This window comes from Ascaphus truei, unplaced genomic scaffold, assembly GCF_040206685.1.
Source record: "Ascaphus truei isolate aAscTru1 unplaced genomic scaffold, aAscTru1.hap1 HAP1_SCAFFOLD_206, whole genome shotgun sequence".
Lineage (NCBI taxonomy): Eukaryota > Metazoa > Chordata > Amphibia > Anura > Ascaphidae > Ascaphus > Ascaphus truei.
In genome coordinates, this window is record NW_027454968.1 from 455,354 (window position 1) to 472,163 (window position 16,810).

At 53.9% G+C, this 16,810-nt stretch overlaps 1 protein-coding gene across 1 annotated transcript in view; it reads left to right on the top strand.

Annotated features, from left to right (window-relative positions):
- PLEKHM1 (pleckstrin homology and RUN domain containing M1) overlaps positions 1 to 16,810 on the top strand; it is a 92,456-nt gene that overhangs the window by 64,560 nt on the left and 11,086 nt on the right. Inside the window, exons 8-11 of the mRNA XM_075582227.1 lie at positions 3,189 to 3,372; positions 9,154 to 10,044; positions 11,775 to 11,920; positions 14,167 to 14,360. Of these exons, the coding sequence (XP_075438342.1) occupies positions 3,189 to 3,372; positions 9,154 to 10,044; positions 11,775 to 11,920; positions 14,167 to 14,360 (1,415 nt within the window). The remainder of the gene's footprint in view (positions 1 to 3,188; positions 3,373 to 9,153; positions 10,045 to 11,774; positions 11,921 to 14,166; positions 14,361 to 16,810) is intronic.

The window sequence follows — 16,810 nt, forward strand, 5'->3', positions numbered from 1 at the left end:
GTGAGGGAGTTGGGGAAGCAGTAAGTGGGAGTGTGCGGAGGTAGAGCTGTGAGAGCAGGTAATGTGTGAGGGAGTTGGTGTTGGGGAAGCAGTAAGTGGAAGTGTGCGGGTAGAGCTGTGAGAGCAGGTAATGTGTGAGAGAGTTGGGGAAGCAGTAAGTGGGAGTGTGCGGAGGTAGAGCTGTGAGAGCAGGTAATGTGTGAGAGAGTTGGGGAAGCAGTAAGTGGGAGTGTGGGGAGGTAGAGATGTGAGAGCAGGTAATGTGTGAGAGAGTTGGGGAAGCAGTAAGTGGGAGTGTGCGGAGGTAGAGATGTGAGAGCAGGTAATGTGTGAGGGAGTTGGTGTTGGGGAAGCAGTAAGTGGGAGTGTGTGGAGGTAGAGCTGTGAGAGTAGGTAATGTGTGAGGGAGTTGGGGAAGCAGTAAGTGGGAGTGTGCGGAGGTAGAGCTGTGAGAGTAGGTAATGTGTGAGGGAGTTGGGGAAGCAGTAAGTGGGAGTGTGCGGAGGTAGAGCTGTGAGAGCAGGTAATGTGTGAGGGAGTTGGGGAAGCAGTAAGTGGGAGTGTGCGGAGGTAGAACTGTGAGAGCAGGTAATGTGTGAGGGAGTTGGGGAAGCAGTAAGTGGGAGTGTCGGAGGTAGAGCTGTGAGAGCAGGTAATGTGTGAGGGAGTTGGGGAAGCAGTAAGTGGGAGTGTCGGAGGTAGAGCTGTGAGAGCAGGTAATGTGTGAGGGAGTTGGGGAAGCAGTAAGTGGGAGTGTGCGGAGGTAGAGCTGTGAGAGCAGGTAATGTGTGAGGGAGTTGGGGAAGCAGTAAGTGGGAGTGTGCGGAGGTAGAGCTGTGAGAGCAGGTAATGTGTGAGGGAGTTGGGGAAGCAGTAAGTGGGAGTGTGCGGAGGTAGAGCTGTGAGAGCAGGTAATGTGTGGGGGTTTGGGTTTGGGGAAGCAGTAAGTGGGATTGTGAGGAGGTAGAGCTGTGAGAGCAGGTAATGTGTGAGGGAGTTGGTGTTGGGGAAGCAGTAAGTGGGAGTGTGAGGAGGTAGAGCTGTGAGAGCAGGTAATGTGTGAGGGAGTTGGGGAAGCAGTAAGTGGGAGTGTGCGGAGGTAGAGCTGTGAGAGCAGGTAATGTGTGAGGGAGTTGGGGAAGCAGTAAGTGGGAGTGTGCGGAGGTAGAGCTGTGAGGGAGTTGGCGTTGGGGAAGCAGTAAGTGGGAGTGTGCGGAGGTAGAGCTGTGAGAGCAGGTAATGTGTGAGGAAGTTGGGGAAGCAGTAAGTGGGAGTGTGCGGAGGTTGAGCTGTGAGTGCAGGTAATGTGTGAGAGAGTTGGGGAAGCAGTAAGTGGGAGTGTGCGGAGGTAGAGCTGTGAGAGCAGGTAATGTGTGAGGGAGTTGGGGAAGCAGTAAGTGGGAGTGTGCGGAGGTAGAGCTGTGAGAGCAGGTAATGTGTGAGGGAGTTGGGGAAGCAGTAAGTGGGAGTGTGCGGAGGTAGAGCTGTGAGAGCAGGTAATGTGTGAGGGAATTGGGGAAGCAGTAAGTGGGAGTGTGCGGGGGTAGAGCTGTGAGAGCAGGTAATGTGTGAGGGAGTTGGCGTTGGGGAAGCAGTAAGTGGGAGTGTGAGGATGTAGAGCTGTGAGAGCAGGTAATGTGTGAGGGAGTTGGTGTTGGGGAAGCAGTAAGTGGGAGTGTGCGGAGGTAGGGCTGTGAGAGCAGGTAATGTGTGAGGGAGTTGGGGAAGCAGTAAGTGGAAGTGTGCGGAGGTAGAGCTGTGAGAGCAGGTAATGTGTGAGGGAGTTGGTGTTGGGGAAGCAGTAAGTGGGAGTGTGAGGAGGTAGAGCTGTGAGAGCAGGTAATGTGTGAGGGAGTTGGTGTTGGGGAAGCAGTAAGTGGGAGTGTGCGGAGGTAGAGCTGTGAGAGCAGGTAATGTGTGAGGGAGTTGGTGTTGGGGAAGCAGTAAGTGGGAGTGTGCGGAGGTAGAGCTGTGAGAGCAGGTAATGTGTGAGGGAGTTGGTGTTGGGGAAGCAGTAAGTGGGAGTGTGCGGAGGTAGAGCTGTGAGAGCAGGTAATGTGTGAGGGAGTTGGAGAAGCAGTAAGTGAGAGTGTGCGGAGGTAGAGCTGTGAGAGCAGGTAATGTGTGAGGGAGTTGGTGTTGGGGAAGCAGTAAGTGGGAGTGTGCAGAGGTAGAGCAGTGAGAGCAGGTAATGTGTGAGGGAGTTGGGAAAGCAGTAAGTGGGAGTGTGCGGAGGTAGAGCTGTGAGAGCAGGTAATGTGTGAGGGTGTTGGGGAAGCAGTAAGTGGGAGTGTGCGCAGGTAGAGCTGTGAGAGCAGGTAATGTGTGAGGGAGTTGGGGAAGCAGTAAGTGGGAGTGTGAGGAGGTAGAGCTGTAAGAGCAGGTAATGTGTGAGGGAGTTGGTGTTGGGGAAGCAGTAAGTGGGAGTGTGGGAGGTAGAGCTGTGAGAGCAGGTAATGTGTGAGGGAGTTTGGGAAGCAGTAAGTGGGAGTGTGGGGAGGTAGAGCTGTGAGAGTAGGTAATGTGTGAGGGAGTTGGCGTTGGGGAAGCAGTAAGTGGGAGTGTGCGGAGGTTGAGCTGTGGGAGCAGGTAATGTGTGAGGGAGTTGGGGAAGCAGTAAGTGGGAGTGTGCGGAGGTAGAGCTGTGAGAGCAGGTAATGTGAGAGGGAGTTGGGGAAGCAGTAAGTGGGAGTGTGCGGAGGTAGAGCTGTGAGAGCAGGTAATGTGTGAGGGCGTTGGGGAAGCAGTAAGTGGGAGTGTGCGGAGGTAGAGCTGTGAGAGCAGGTAATGTGTGAGGGAGTTAAAAAATCACCATGGTCTGAAATTAGCAGGACCTTCCTGTTTGAGGGAAATATCTCGGGGAGCAGGGGGTCCCCCTGGAGCTGAAATCGACGTGGTTAAGCTCCAGCGACCCCCTACTTCAAACCTTGGGGTACGGGGGAGATTCACTTTATTCTTTGTAGTAATTAACACACCTTGTTACAGTCTCCTTGTCCTCCCGCACTGTACTGCGCTTTGGAATATGTCAGTGCCATACATATGCAAGATCAACGGGGGCACTGCCGCTACATGTGTACATCGCGCTGGGTGCACAGTCGGCGCCCTGTAAGGGGGTTTGTTGACGCGGAGCAGATCTTTCTGTCGCGAGAGGTTTGATTTGGGTGTTTCTCCCCTTTTGGCGCCCGTAGAAAAGCCGAAGCTGGATCTCCGACGAGGACGTTCACAGACCGGCCGTCGGGCAGCCCGGGGGACGGACGTCACCGTCGCCTCCTTGCCACGAGTCGGGGGCGCCGAGCTCGGAGCTGGAGATCAACGGCTCGGGGCAGGAGCAGCTAACCAAAAGCTTCAATGTCATTCACCGCCGGCAGATAGGTGTGTACCCGCTAGTGTGTGTGTGTGTGTGTGTGTGTGTGTGTGTGTGTATCACACTATGTATGGTGAAATATGGCGTGCTATTGGGTTTGTTGCCTTGTGTACACAACAAGAGACACATAAGGCCCCAATACTAGATCCAACATGACAAATTATTTAGCACATTCATGTTTTTCATCTATATTCTTTCTTCATAAATATGGGTCATTTACTTTGGCCATTCGGAGCTTACACCCACGTCCCGGTAATCAGCGGGTACCACACACCCACGTCCCGGTAATCAGCGGGTCCCACACACCCACGTCCCGGTAATCAGCGGGTCCCACACACCCACGTCCCGGTAATCAGCGGGTCCCACACACCCACGTCCCGGTAATCAGCGGGTACCACACACCCACGTCCCGGTAATCAGCGGGTCCCACACACCCACGTCCCGGTAATCAGCGGGTACCACACACCCACGTCCCGGTAATCAGCGGGTCCCACACACCCACGTCCCGGTAATCAGCGGGTCCCACACACCCACGTCCCGGTAATCAGCGGGTCCCACACACCCACGTCCCGGTAATCAGCGGGTCCCACACACCCACGTCCCGGTAATCAGCGGGTCCCACACACCCACGTCCCGGTAATCAGCGGGTCCCTCACACCCACGTCCCGGTAATCAGTGGGTCCCACACACCCACGTACCGGTAATCAGCGGGTCCCACACACCCACGTCCCGGCAATCAGCGGGTCCCACACACACCCACGTCCCGGTAATCAGCGGGTCCCACACACACCCACGTCCCGGTAATCAGCGGGTCCCACACACACCCACGTCCCGGTAATCAGCGGGTCCCTCACACCCACGTCCCGGTAATCAGCGGGTCCCACACACCCACGTCCCGGTAATCAGCGGGTCCCTCACTCCCACGTCACGGTAATCAGCGGGTCCCACACACCCACGTCCCGGTAATCAGCGGGTCCCACACACCCACGTCCCGGTAATCAGCGGGTCCCACACTCCCACGTCACGGTAATCAGCGGGTCCCTCACACCCACGTCCCGGTAATCAGCGGGTCCTACACCCACGTCCCGGTAATCAGCGGGTCCCACACCCACGTCCCGGTAATCAGCGGGTCCCTCACAGCCACGTCCCGGTAATCAGCGGGTCCCACACCCACGTCCCGGTAATCAGCGGGTCCCACACAGCCACGTCCCGGTAATCAGCGGGTCCCACACACCCACGTCCCGGTAATCAGCGGGTCCCTCACACCCACGTCCCGGTAATCAGCGGGTCCCACACACCCACGTCCCGGTAATCAGCGGGTCCCACACACCCACGTCCCGGTAATCAGCGGGTCCCACACACCCACGTCCCGGTAATCAGCGGGTCCCACACACCCACGTCCCGGTAATCAGCGGGTACCTCACACCCACGTCCCGGTAATCAGCGGGTCCCACACACCCACGTCCCGGTAATCAGCGGGTCCCACACACCCACGTCCCGGTAATCAGCGGGTCCCACACACCCACGTCCCGGTAATCAGCGGGTCCCACACAGCCAAGTCACGGTAATCAGCGGGTCCCACACACACCCACGTCCCGGTAATCAGCGGGTCCCACACACACCCACGTCCCGGTAATCAGCGGGTCCCACACACCCACGTCACTGTAATCAGCGGGTCCCACACACCCACGTCCCGGTAATCAGCGGGTCTCTCACAGCCACGTCCCGGTAATCAGCGGGTCCCTCACACCCACGTCACTGTAATCAGCAGGTCCCACACACCCACGTCCCGGTAATCAGCGGGTCCCACACACCCACGTCCCGGTAATCAGCGGGTCCCACACACTCACGTCCAGGTAATCAGCGGGTCCCACACACCCGCGTCCCGGTAATCAGCGGGTCCCACACACCCACGTCACGGTAATCAGCGGGTCCCACACACCCACGTCCCGGTAATCAGCGGGTCCCACACACCCACGTCCCGGTAATCAGCGGGTCCCACACACCCACGTCCCGGTAATCAGCGGGTCCCACACACCCACGTCCCGGTAATCAGCGGGTCCCACACACCCACGTCCCGGTAATCAGCGGGTCCCGCACACACCCACGTCCCGGTAATCAGCGGGTCCCACACACCCACGTCCCGGTAATCAGCGGGTCCCACACACCCACGTCCCGGTAATCAGCGGGTCCCACACACCCACGTCCCGGTAATCAGCGGGTCCCACACACCCACGTCCCGGTAATCAGCGGGTCCCACACAGCCACGTCCCGGTAATCAGCGGGTCCCACACACCCACGTCCCGGTAATCAGCGGGTCCCACACACACCCACGTCCCGGTAATCAGCGGGTCCCACACACCCACGTCACTGTAATCAGCGGGTCCCACACACCCACGTCCCGGTAATCAGCGGGTCTCTCACACCCACGTCCCGGTAATCAGCGGGTCCCACACACTCACGTCCCGGTAATCACCGGGTCCCACACATCCACGTCACTGTAATCAGCGGGTCCCACACACCCACGTCCCGGTAATCAGCGGGTCCCTCACACCCACGTCCCGGTAATCAGCGGGTCCCACACACCCACGTCCCGGTAGTCAGCGGGTCCCACACAGCCACGTCCCGGTAATCAGCGGGTCCCACACACCCACGTCACTGTAATCAGCGGGTCCCACACACCCACGTCCCGGTAATCAGCGGGTCCCACACACCCACGTCCCGGTAATCAGCGGGTCCCACACACCCACGTCCCGGTAATCAGCGGGTCCCACACACCCACGTCCCGGTAATCAGCGGGTCCCTCACACCCACGTCCCGGTAATCAGCGGGTCCCTCACACCCACGTCCCGGTAATCAGCGGGTCCCTCACACCCACGTCACGGTAATCAGCGGGTCCCACACACCCACGTCCCGGTAATCAGCGGGTCCCTCACACCGACGTCACGGTAATCAGCGGGTCCCACACACCCACGTCCCGGTAATCAGCGGGTCCCACACACCCACGTCACGGTAATCAGCGGGTCCCACACACCCACGTCACGGTAATCAGCGGGTCCCACACACCCACGTCCCGGTAATCAGCGGGTCCCACACTCCCACGTCCCGGTAATCAGCGGGTCCCACACACCCACGTCCCGGTAATCAGCGGGTCCCACACAGCCACGTCACGGTAATCAGCGGGTCCCTCACACCCACGTCACGGTAATCAGCGGGTCCCTCACACCCACGTCCCGGTAATCAGCGGATCCCACACACCCACGTCCCGGTAATCAGCGGGTCCCACACTCCCACGTCCCGGTAATCAGCGGGTCCCACACACCCACGTCACGGTAATCAGCGGGTCCCTCACACCCACGTCCCGGTAATCAGCGGGTCCCACACAGCCACGTCCCGGTAATCAGCGGCTCCCACACACCCACGTCCCGGTAATCAGCGGCTCCCACACACCCACGTCCCGGTAATCAGCGGGTCCCACACACCCACGTCCCGGTAATCAGCGGGTCCCACACACCCACGTCCCGGTAATCAGCGGGTCCCACACACCCACGTCCCGGTAATCAGCGGGTCCCACACACCCACGTCCCGGTAATCAGCGGGTCCCACACACCCACGTCCCAGTAATCAGCGTGTCCCACACTCCCACGTCACGGTAATCAGCGGGTCCCACACACCCACGTCACGGTAATCAGCGGGTCCCACACTCCCACGTCCCGGTAATCAGCGGGTCCCACACACCCACGTCCCGGTAATCAGCGGGTCCCACACAGCCACGTCACGGTAATCAGCGGGTCCCACACACCCACGTCACGGTAATCAGCGGGTCCCACACACCCACGTCACGGTAATCAGCGGGTCCCACACTCCCACGTCCCGGTAATCAGCGGGTCCCACACACCCACGTCCCGGTAATCAGCGGGTCCCACACAGCCACGTCACGGTAATCAGCGGGTCCCACACACCCACGTCCCGGTAATCAGCGGGTCCCACACAGCCACGTCACGGTAATCAGCGGGTCCCACACACCCACGTCCCGGTAATCAGCGGGTCCCACACACCCACGTCCCGGTAATCAGCGGGTCCCACACACCCACGTCCCGGTAATCGGCGGGTCCTGTGGGCCGCAGCGTTCGTTCCCTCGCCCCTCTCTTCCGTGGGTATACATATATACATTATTGATAGTGTTGGATCTACTGAGATGGGTTGAAGTCTTCAAATATTTTGGCTAAACTAAATGATCCATATTTATGAAGAAAGAATATAGATAAAATACATATTAATGTAATGTGTGTCTGTGTGTGTGTGTGTGTTTGTGTCTGTGTGTCTGTGTGTGTGTGTGTGTTTGTGTCTGTGTGTCTGTGTGTCTGTGTGTGTGTATAGATATATCTATGTATCTCTACTTCTCTCTCTTCTCTCTCTCTCTCTCTCTCTCACATATCTCTCTCTCAAATCTCTCTCTCTCTCACATATCTCTCTCTCTCTCTCTCACATATCTCTCTCTCGCATATCTCTCTCAAATCTCTCTCTCTCTCACATATCTCTCTCTCTCTCACATATCTCTCTCTCTCTCTCACATATCTCTCTCTCACATCTCTCTCTCATCTCTCTCTCTCTCTCACACCTCTCTCTCACATCTCTCTCTCTCTCTCTCACACCCATCTCTCTCACATATCTCTCTCACATTTCTCTCTCACATCTCTCTCTCTCTCATCTCTCTCTCACATCTCTCTCTCTCTCTCTCTCTCTCACATCTCTCTCTCCTCACATATCTCTCTCTCTCACATCTCTCTCTCACATATCTCTCTCTCACATCTCTCTCTCTCTCACATATCTCTCTCACATCTCTCTCTCTCTCTCACATATCTCTCTCTCACATCTCTCTCTCTCACATCTCTCTCTCTCTCACATCTCTCTCTCTCACATATCTCTCTCTCACATATGTCTCTCTCACATATCTCTCTCTCACATATCTCTCTCACACATCTCTCTCTCTCTCACACATCTCTCTCTCACACATCTCTCTCTCTCACACATCTCTCTCTCTCACACATCTCTCTCTCACACATCTCTCTCTCTCACACATTTCTCTCTCTCACACACATATCTCTCTCTCTCACACATCTCTCTCTCACATATCTCACATCTCTCTCTCACATATCTCACATCTCTCTCTCACATATCTCACATATCTCTCTCTCTCACATATCTCTCTCTCTCACATATCTCTCTCTCTCTCTCACATATCTCTCTCACATATCTCTCTCTCACACATATCTCTCTCTCACATATCTCCCTCTCTCACATATCTCTCTCACATATCTCTCTCTCTCACATATCTCTCTCTCACATATCTCTCTCTCTCACATATCTCTCTCTCTCACATATCTCTCTCTCTCACATATCTCTCTCTCTCACATATCTCTCTCTCTCACATATCTCTCTCTCACATATCTCTCTCTCTCTCACATATCTCTCTCTCTCACATATCTCTCTCTCTCACATATCTCTCTCTCACATATCTCTCTCTCACATATCTCTCTCTCACATATCTCTATCACATATCTCTCTCTCTCACATATCTCTCTCTCTCACATATCTCTCCCATATCTCTCTCTCTCACATATCTCTCTCTCTCACATATCTCTCTCTCTCACATATCTCTCTCTCTCACATATCTCTCTCTCTCACATATCTCTCTCTCTCACATATCTCTCTCTCTCTCCCATATCTCTATCGCACTGTATGGGGAGATGTAATGAACACCCGTAACACTTGGTTATTTTCTGCAGGTCTCTCTAACCCTTTCCGGGGACTGTTAATGTTGGGTAACCTGGAGAGGCGGAACGCGATGGGGATGTACAAGTGTTTCTACTGTGAGCTCTCTCCCTACGAGTTCCGACTGTTCCTTAACGCGGAGGACAGGATCTGCCTGGAGAACTGCTCCCTGCTCCGCTGCGAGTCGTTGGGTCGCGCCCACAGCGACGGGCGCTTCGACCTGCAGTTTACGGCTCGGAAGCTTCATTTACGGGCGCCCTCGGAAGGCGAGGCTCAGGATTGGGTGGACAGGCTGCGGGAAGCCCTGCAGAAATGCCGGCCCCCGCAGGATGAGGCCTGGGAATTTTTAGAGCCCCCCGCTTCCCCAGAGGCGGTCCCTGAAACCAGGACCGGGTCGCCCATTAAGGACTCTTCCGCCTCCATGGAGAGCATGGCGGCGACGGAGGTGTTTGACTGGGTTTCCTTGTTGGAAGCGGAGCCCGACGCGTTGAAAGAGTCCATTCTGTACATGAACATCAACAAAACCTGGAGCCGCTTCATTTTCTCGTTGTCGGAGACGGCCTTGACTTGCTTTTCGGCCAACGGGAAAGTTTTGTACAACGCGTACAACATGGAGACGGTGAGAGACATTCTGCCGGATTCCGGCCTGGGAGGCCCGTCCTGCTTCCGGGTGGTCACCTCGAAGGGTTCGTTGCAGCTGCGGGCGGAGAACCCACAGGAGGCCAAAACCTGGAGAGAGCTTGTCCGGGCCTCCTACCTGGAGTCGGCAGAAGATACCCTCAAGTTTGGTCCTTGGGACGGAAGCCTCCGGACGAAGTCGCGCGTCAAAGACAATCCTTTCTTCCAACATCTGCTGGAAATTCCCACCGAGAGAGGCCTTGACTCCCAGAACTTTAAGTGTGCAGGTCGGATTAACGCGTTAGTTTGGTCCCCCAATGAATACATCTTATTGTCCTTCAGACTATCGGTAACAGAATGTGTGTGACCGATCCCAGGCAGTATATAGTGTCCTGAGCGCGTGGGAGGAACACACGCTTAATAATCCCCCAAACTGTGTGACCGATCCCAGGCAGTATATAGTGTCCTGAGTGTGGGGGGAACACATGCTTAATAATCCCCCAAACTGTGTGACTGATCCCAGGCAGTATATAGTGTCCTGAGCGCGTGGGGGGAACACACGCTTAATAATCCCCCAAACTGTGTGCCCGATCCCAGGCAGTATATAGTGTCCTGAGTGCGTGGGGGGAACACACGCTTAATAATCCCCCAAACTGTGTGACCGATCCCAGGCAGTATATAGTGTCCTGAGCGCGTGGGGGGAACACACGCTTAATAATCCCCCAAATTGTGTGACTGATCCCAGGCAGTATATAGTGTCCTGAGCGCGTGGGGGGAACACACGCTTAATAATCCCCCAAACTGTGTGCCCGATCCCAGGCAGTATATAGTGTCCTGAGCGCGTGGGGGGAACACACGCTTAATAATCCCCCAAACTGTGTGACTGATCCCAGGCAGTATATAGTGTCCTAAGCGCGTGGGGGGAACACACTCTTACTAATCCCCCAAACTGTGTGCCCGATCCCAGGCAGTATATAGTGTCCTGAGCGCGTGGGGGGAACACACTCTTACTAATCCCCCAAACTGTGTGCCCGATCCCAGGCAGTATATAGTGTCCTGAGCGCGTGGGGGGAACACACGCTTAATAATCCCCCAAATTGATGCTGTGTGTGCAGGCAGCATGAAGGGGGTGTAGCGGGGGGCGGAGTATAGGTGTCACTCACTGCAGGAGCTTCCAAGGTCACGCCCCACAATGCCTTGCTGCTGTGGATGCAAAGCATTGTGGGAAGCTCCTGCCGTAAGTGACAGCTGTCCCCGCCTGACGCTAAGGAGCAGTTTGGGACCTCACCAAGAGCGCGCTCCCCGCACGGCCCCAGGACCCCGCTATACTGCCTCGGATCCGCCATTACAGATAGTTGTTGTCCTACCGCTCGGCGACCCCTCGCGCGCCCCTTGTTGGGAATGGCTGGTGTAGATGATTTTTCGTCCTTGTTTTTTTCTTCTTCTTCTGCATTGTACAAATATTTAGACCCGGTTTTCAGTACTTCGTTCAGTGTCAGTCCTGTTATATCGTTTCTGAAAGTAACTGACCGTGCGCAGTACAATACGCGTAGCGCCACAAGACGCGGGGTTTGTCCCGGTTGTGCCGATAGTCTACACATGGGCAATGTTACTGACGTAACCCCGAGAATAAAACACGAAACGCGTCGGGCTCTTTGTATTAAAGGCAAAACGTGGGCTGAAAGTCGGCACTTTGTCGCAACTCGCGCTGCAATATTCCTGCGCCCGGCAGCGTCTGCGTATTAAATGTAGTTCCGCCATCTTCTGGTATGTCTGCCCGCGACGAGATGGGGTTTTTACGGCGCGAGCGCAGTTAGGGCAGGGTTATATTTGCATATCTGCGCAGGCCTGCGTATTAAGAAAATACAAGCCATAAATATGACCCGGGGAAGCAAAATGCGTTGGCGCCCACGCCCCTTGATACACCGAGCCCCATGTTGTCTCTTCAGCGCTTTATTTGCGGTTAGTCTGGTATATTTACTTTTGGGTTTGGTCTCCCTTTTTTTCTCCTTTTTAGGTTGCCCGAAACTGATTGGATTTCATTTCGGCAAGGCGAAGCTGTGCGCCTTCTCGGGCCTGTATTACTGCGAGGGGTGCCACGAGAACGAAGACTCGGTGATCCCCTCCCGCATGGTGCACAACTGGGACCTCCGCAAGCGGGCAGTAAGTCTTCTCCCATGGCTGGCGCACATCTCCGCGTCACTGCGACCCGGGGAACACGCGGTGTACCTGTAGGTGCTGTCGATGTGTCATTGCCTCAGTGCGCCCGCACACGGTATTCTGCGTATACTAGCATCTACGTGTATGTGTACCCCTTATCTGCTACACCAGGGCCCTCCAGCTGGGAACCGGTGAGGGACATTATACTCTGCTTGTTAATTAGGCACTGCCGTTTCTCACATGTACGTTTCATTCGTTTGTGTGTACATACATTCATATATACTATACATACTATACATACCATACATACATACATACATACATACATACATACATACATACATACATACTATACATACTATACATACATACATACATACTATACATACATACATTACATACATACTATACATACTATACATACTATACATACTATACATACTATACATACTATACATACTATACATACATACATACATACTATACATACATACTATACATACTATACATACATACATACTATACATACCATACATACATTACATACATATATACATACATTACATACATACATACATACATACATACATACATACATATTATACATACATACATACATACATACTATACATACATACTATACATACATACATACATACTATACATACATACATACATACATACTATACATACATACATACTATACATACATACCATACATACATACATACCATACATACTATACCATACATACTATACCATACATACTATACCATACATACATACATACATACTATACATACATACCATACATACATACTATACATACCATACATACATACAACCATACATACATTACATACATACATACATTACATACATACATACATTACATACATACATACATTACATACATACATACATTACATACATACATTACATACATACGAAGAATGCTGGGTGCAAGTATAGAGACATTTTGTTAAAGCTGTAAAAATATTACAACAGATTCAGTATAGCAAATGAGTTTATTATGCATTCAGGTGCACACTTTGATGGAGACGGCGTAGGCATACGCTGCCTGACAATAAATACAGCACACAACACATTTAAACCCCAATACTAAAGCTCACGCCTCTTTTACGGGGTGACTTGTACGTCATAGAAAATAACAAAACATATGAAAAACAAATGAATATGAAAATCCGCTACACATCTCATGCACGCTCAGTAACCTTCCCCCTACATACGCTGGGCCGGCTATTTCTGTGCATTCTTTAAGGGGGGGTGTATGTGAGAAATGGTTTGTACTCGGATCTCGCCTAATTGCGCCCGCTGGTAACTCACGGTTGCCTGCGTCTGTCCTGTGCAGCTGACCAAAGCTGCTATCAACAATAATTACTGAGCGCAAAACATCTTTTAACCCGAGCTGCTATACTTTCATGCAGACAGAAGACAGTCCCTAGAGGGACCTTCTTCAGGGGTTCTTCTTACCTAGTGCTGTTCCTGTAGTATAGATCACTTGTGATCTTATCTTGACAATTCCTTATCTCCTTTACAGTAGAGAGAGATCTTATAAACGCTGGCAAAAAGTAAAATCATCGTTATTTGTAAGTCTTTATATGTCTAAAAGGACCTTACAATAAGCTTTTGGCCCTTCTACTCCCATATGTTTTTCGATCTGGCCCCTTTGGAGAACCATGTGAGGCACAGAAGGCCCATATTGGGTGAAACCAATGTCCGAGGCTTGACCCTTTTTGGGTTTTCCGTGACGTAGCCGCCACTTCACGGGGACTGGGGTCCCGCAACATAGTGCCTACGTCATGGGCTCTCAGCTCGTTGTCTAGGGGAGGTCACGGTCCGGTGGAGCGCGCAACGAGATCTGGCCGGAACAGGAGGAACACGCACAGCTCCTCTTCCGTATGCCGTGATCGCGATGTGTCGGAAGGGCTCAAATCTTCAAAGCTGCCGCTTACATATTACACTCCGGCGTTCAACCGAACCGGAAATGCCGGGCGCTTTTTCTTTTCGAGACCTTGACCTCTTCTGACCACGGTGGTGGCCTCTGCACAGTCACGTTGGTGGAGATGTTTGAAGAGTACCAAGAGGAGAGCTATTGTAGAACGGGAGGGTTTCACGTGTTAGAGCCGCGTCTTCCGTCCACCGTTCTCGTGGGTCCGGTGGCGAGGGGTGGATATTTCCTGCTCGCGTTTCTGAGAGGTGACCCGTTGTCCTGCTCTTCTTTGAAGGTGTCGAGGCCGGCCTTGAAGTTCATGAATATGGTGCGTAACGAGCCTCTGATTGACGTGAAGTCGGTGAACGAGAGTCTGTATGGCCACGTGCAGCGCATGTCCGTCATCGGCAAGAGCCGGGAGAGGCTGAAACTGCTGGGGGATTATCTCCTCACCTGTCGGAGCGGAGCCCTCAGAGAGCTGAGCAAGAGGTGAGTGTGGGACATGCAGCTCAGAGAGAGTGAGCAAGAGGTGAGTGTGGGACATGCAGCTCAGAGAGAGTGAGCAAGAGGTGAGTGTGGGACATGCAGCTCAGAGAGAGTGAGCAAGAGGTGAGTGTGGGACATGCAGCTCATAGTGAGCAAGAGGTGAGTGTGGGACATGCAGCTCAGAGAGAGTGAGCAAGAGGTGAGTGTGGGACATGCAGCTCAGAGAGAGTGAGCAAGAGGTGAGTGTGGGACATGCAGCTCAGAGAGAGTGAGCAAGAGGTGAGTGTGGGACATGCAGCTCAGAGAGAGTGAGCAAGAGGTGAGTGTGGGACATGCAGCTCAGAGTGAGCAAGAGGTGAGTGTGGGACATGCAGCTCAGAGTGAGCAAGAGGTGAGTGTGGGACATGCAGCTCATAGTGAGCAAGAGGTGAGTGTGGGACATGCAGCTCAGAGAGAGTGAGCAAGAGGTGAGTGTGGGACATGCAGCTCAGAGTGAGCAAGAGGTGAGTGTGGGACATGCAGCTCAGAGAGAGTGAGCAAGAGGTGAGTGTGGGACATGCAGCTCAGAGAGAGTGAGCAAGAGGTGAGTGTGGGACATGCAGCTCAGAGAGAGTGAGCAAGAGGTGAGTGTGGGACATGCAGCTCAGAGAGAGTGAGCAAGAGGTGAGTGTGGGACATGCAGCTCATAGAGAGTGAGCAAGAGGTGAGTGTGGGACATGCAGCTCATAGAGAGTGAGCAAGAGGTGAGTGTGGGACATGCAGCTCCCGGAGAGTGAGCAAGAGGCGAGTGTGGGACATGCAGCTCAGAGTGAGCAAGAGGTGAGTGTGGGACATGCAGCTCCCGGAGAGTGAGCAAGAGGCGAGTGTGGGACATGCAGCTCAGAGTGAGCAAGAGGTGAGTGTGGGACATGCAGCTCCCGGAGAGTGAGCAAGAGGTGAGTGTGGGACATGCAGCTCCCGGAGAGTGAGCAAGAGGTGAGTGTGGGACATGCAGCTCCCGGAGACTGAGCAAGAGGTGAGTGTGGGACATGCAGCTCATAGAGAGTGAGCAAGAGGTGAGTGTGTGACATGCAGCTCCCGGAGAGTGAGCAAGAGGTGTGTGTGTGTGTGTGTGTGTGTGTGTGTGTGTGTGTGTGTGTGTGTGTGTGTGTGTGTGTGTGTGTGTCATGCAGCTCATAGAGTGAGCAAGAGGTGAGTGTGGGACATTCAGCTCAGAGAGAGTGAGCAAGAGGTGAGTGTGTGACATGCAGCTCCCGGAGAGTGAGTAAGAGGTGTGTGTGTGTGTGTGTGTGTGTGTGTGTGTGTGTGTGTCATGCAGCTCATAGAGTGAGCAAGAGGTGAGCGTGGGACATGCCGCTCATAGAGAGCTGAGCGAGAGGTGAGTGTGGGACATGCAGCTCATAGAGAGCTGAGCGAGAGGTGAGTGTGGGACATGCAGCTCATAGTGAGCAAGAGGTGAGTGTGGGACATGCAGCTCATAGAGAGTGAGCAAGAGGTGAGTGTGGGACATGCAGCTCCCGGAGAGTGAGCAAGAGGCGAGTGTGGGGCATGCAGCTCAGAGTGAGCAAGAGGTGAGTGTGGGACATGCAGCTCCCGGAGAGTGAGCAAGAGGCGAGTGTGGGACATGCAGCTCAGAGTGAGCAAGAGGTGAGTGTGGGACATGCAGCTCCCGGAGAGTGAGCAAGAGGTGAGTGTGGGACATGCAGCTCCCGGAGAGTGAGCAAGAGGTGAGTGTGGGACATGCAGCTCCCGGAGACTGAGCAAGAGGTGAGTGTGGGACATGCAGCTCATAGAGTGAGCAAGAGGTGAGTGTGGGACATGCAGCTCAGAGAGAGTGAGCAAGAGGTGAGTGTGTGACATGCAGCTCCCGGAGAGTGAGCAAGAGGTGTGTGTGTGTGTGTGTGTGTGTGTGTGTCATGCAGCTCATAGAGTGAGCAAGAGGTGAGCGTGGGACATGCCGCTCATAGAGAGCTGAGCGAGAGGTGAGTGTGGGACATGCAGCTCATGGAGAGCTGAGCGAGAGGTGAGTGTGGGACATGCAGCTCATAGAGAGCTGAGCGAGAGGTGAGTGTGGGACATGCAGCTCATAGTGAGCAAAAGGTGAGTGTGGGACATGCAGCTCATAGAGAGTGAGCAAGAGGTGAGTGTGGGACATGCAGCTCCCGGAGAGTGAGCAAGAGGTGAGTGTGGGACATGCAGCTCCCGGAGACTGAGCAAGAGGTGAGTGTGGGACATGCAGCTCATAGAGTGAGCAAGAGGTGAGTGTGGGACATTCAGCTCAGAGAGAGTGAGCAAGAGGTGAGTGTGTGACATGCAGCTCCCGGAGAGTGAGCAAGAGGTGTGTGTGTGTGTGTGTGTGTGTCATGCAGCTCATAGAGTGAGCAAGAGGTGAGCGTGGGACATGCCGCTCATAGAGAGCTGAGCGAGAGGTGAGTGTGGGACATGCAGCTCAT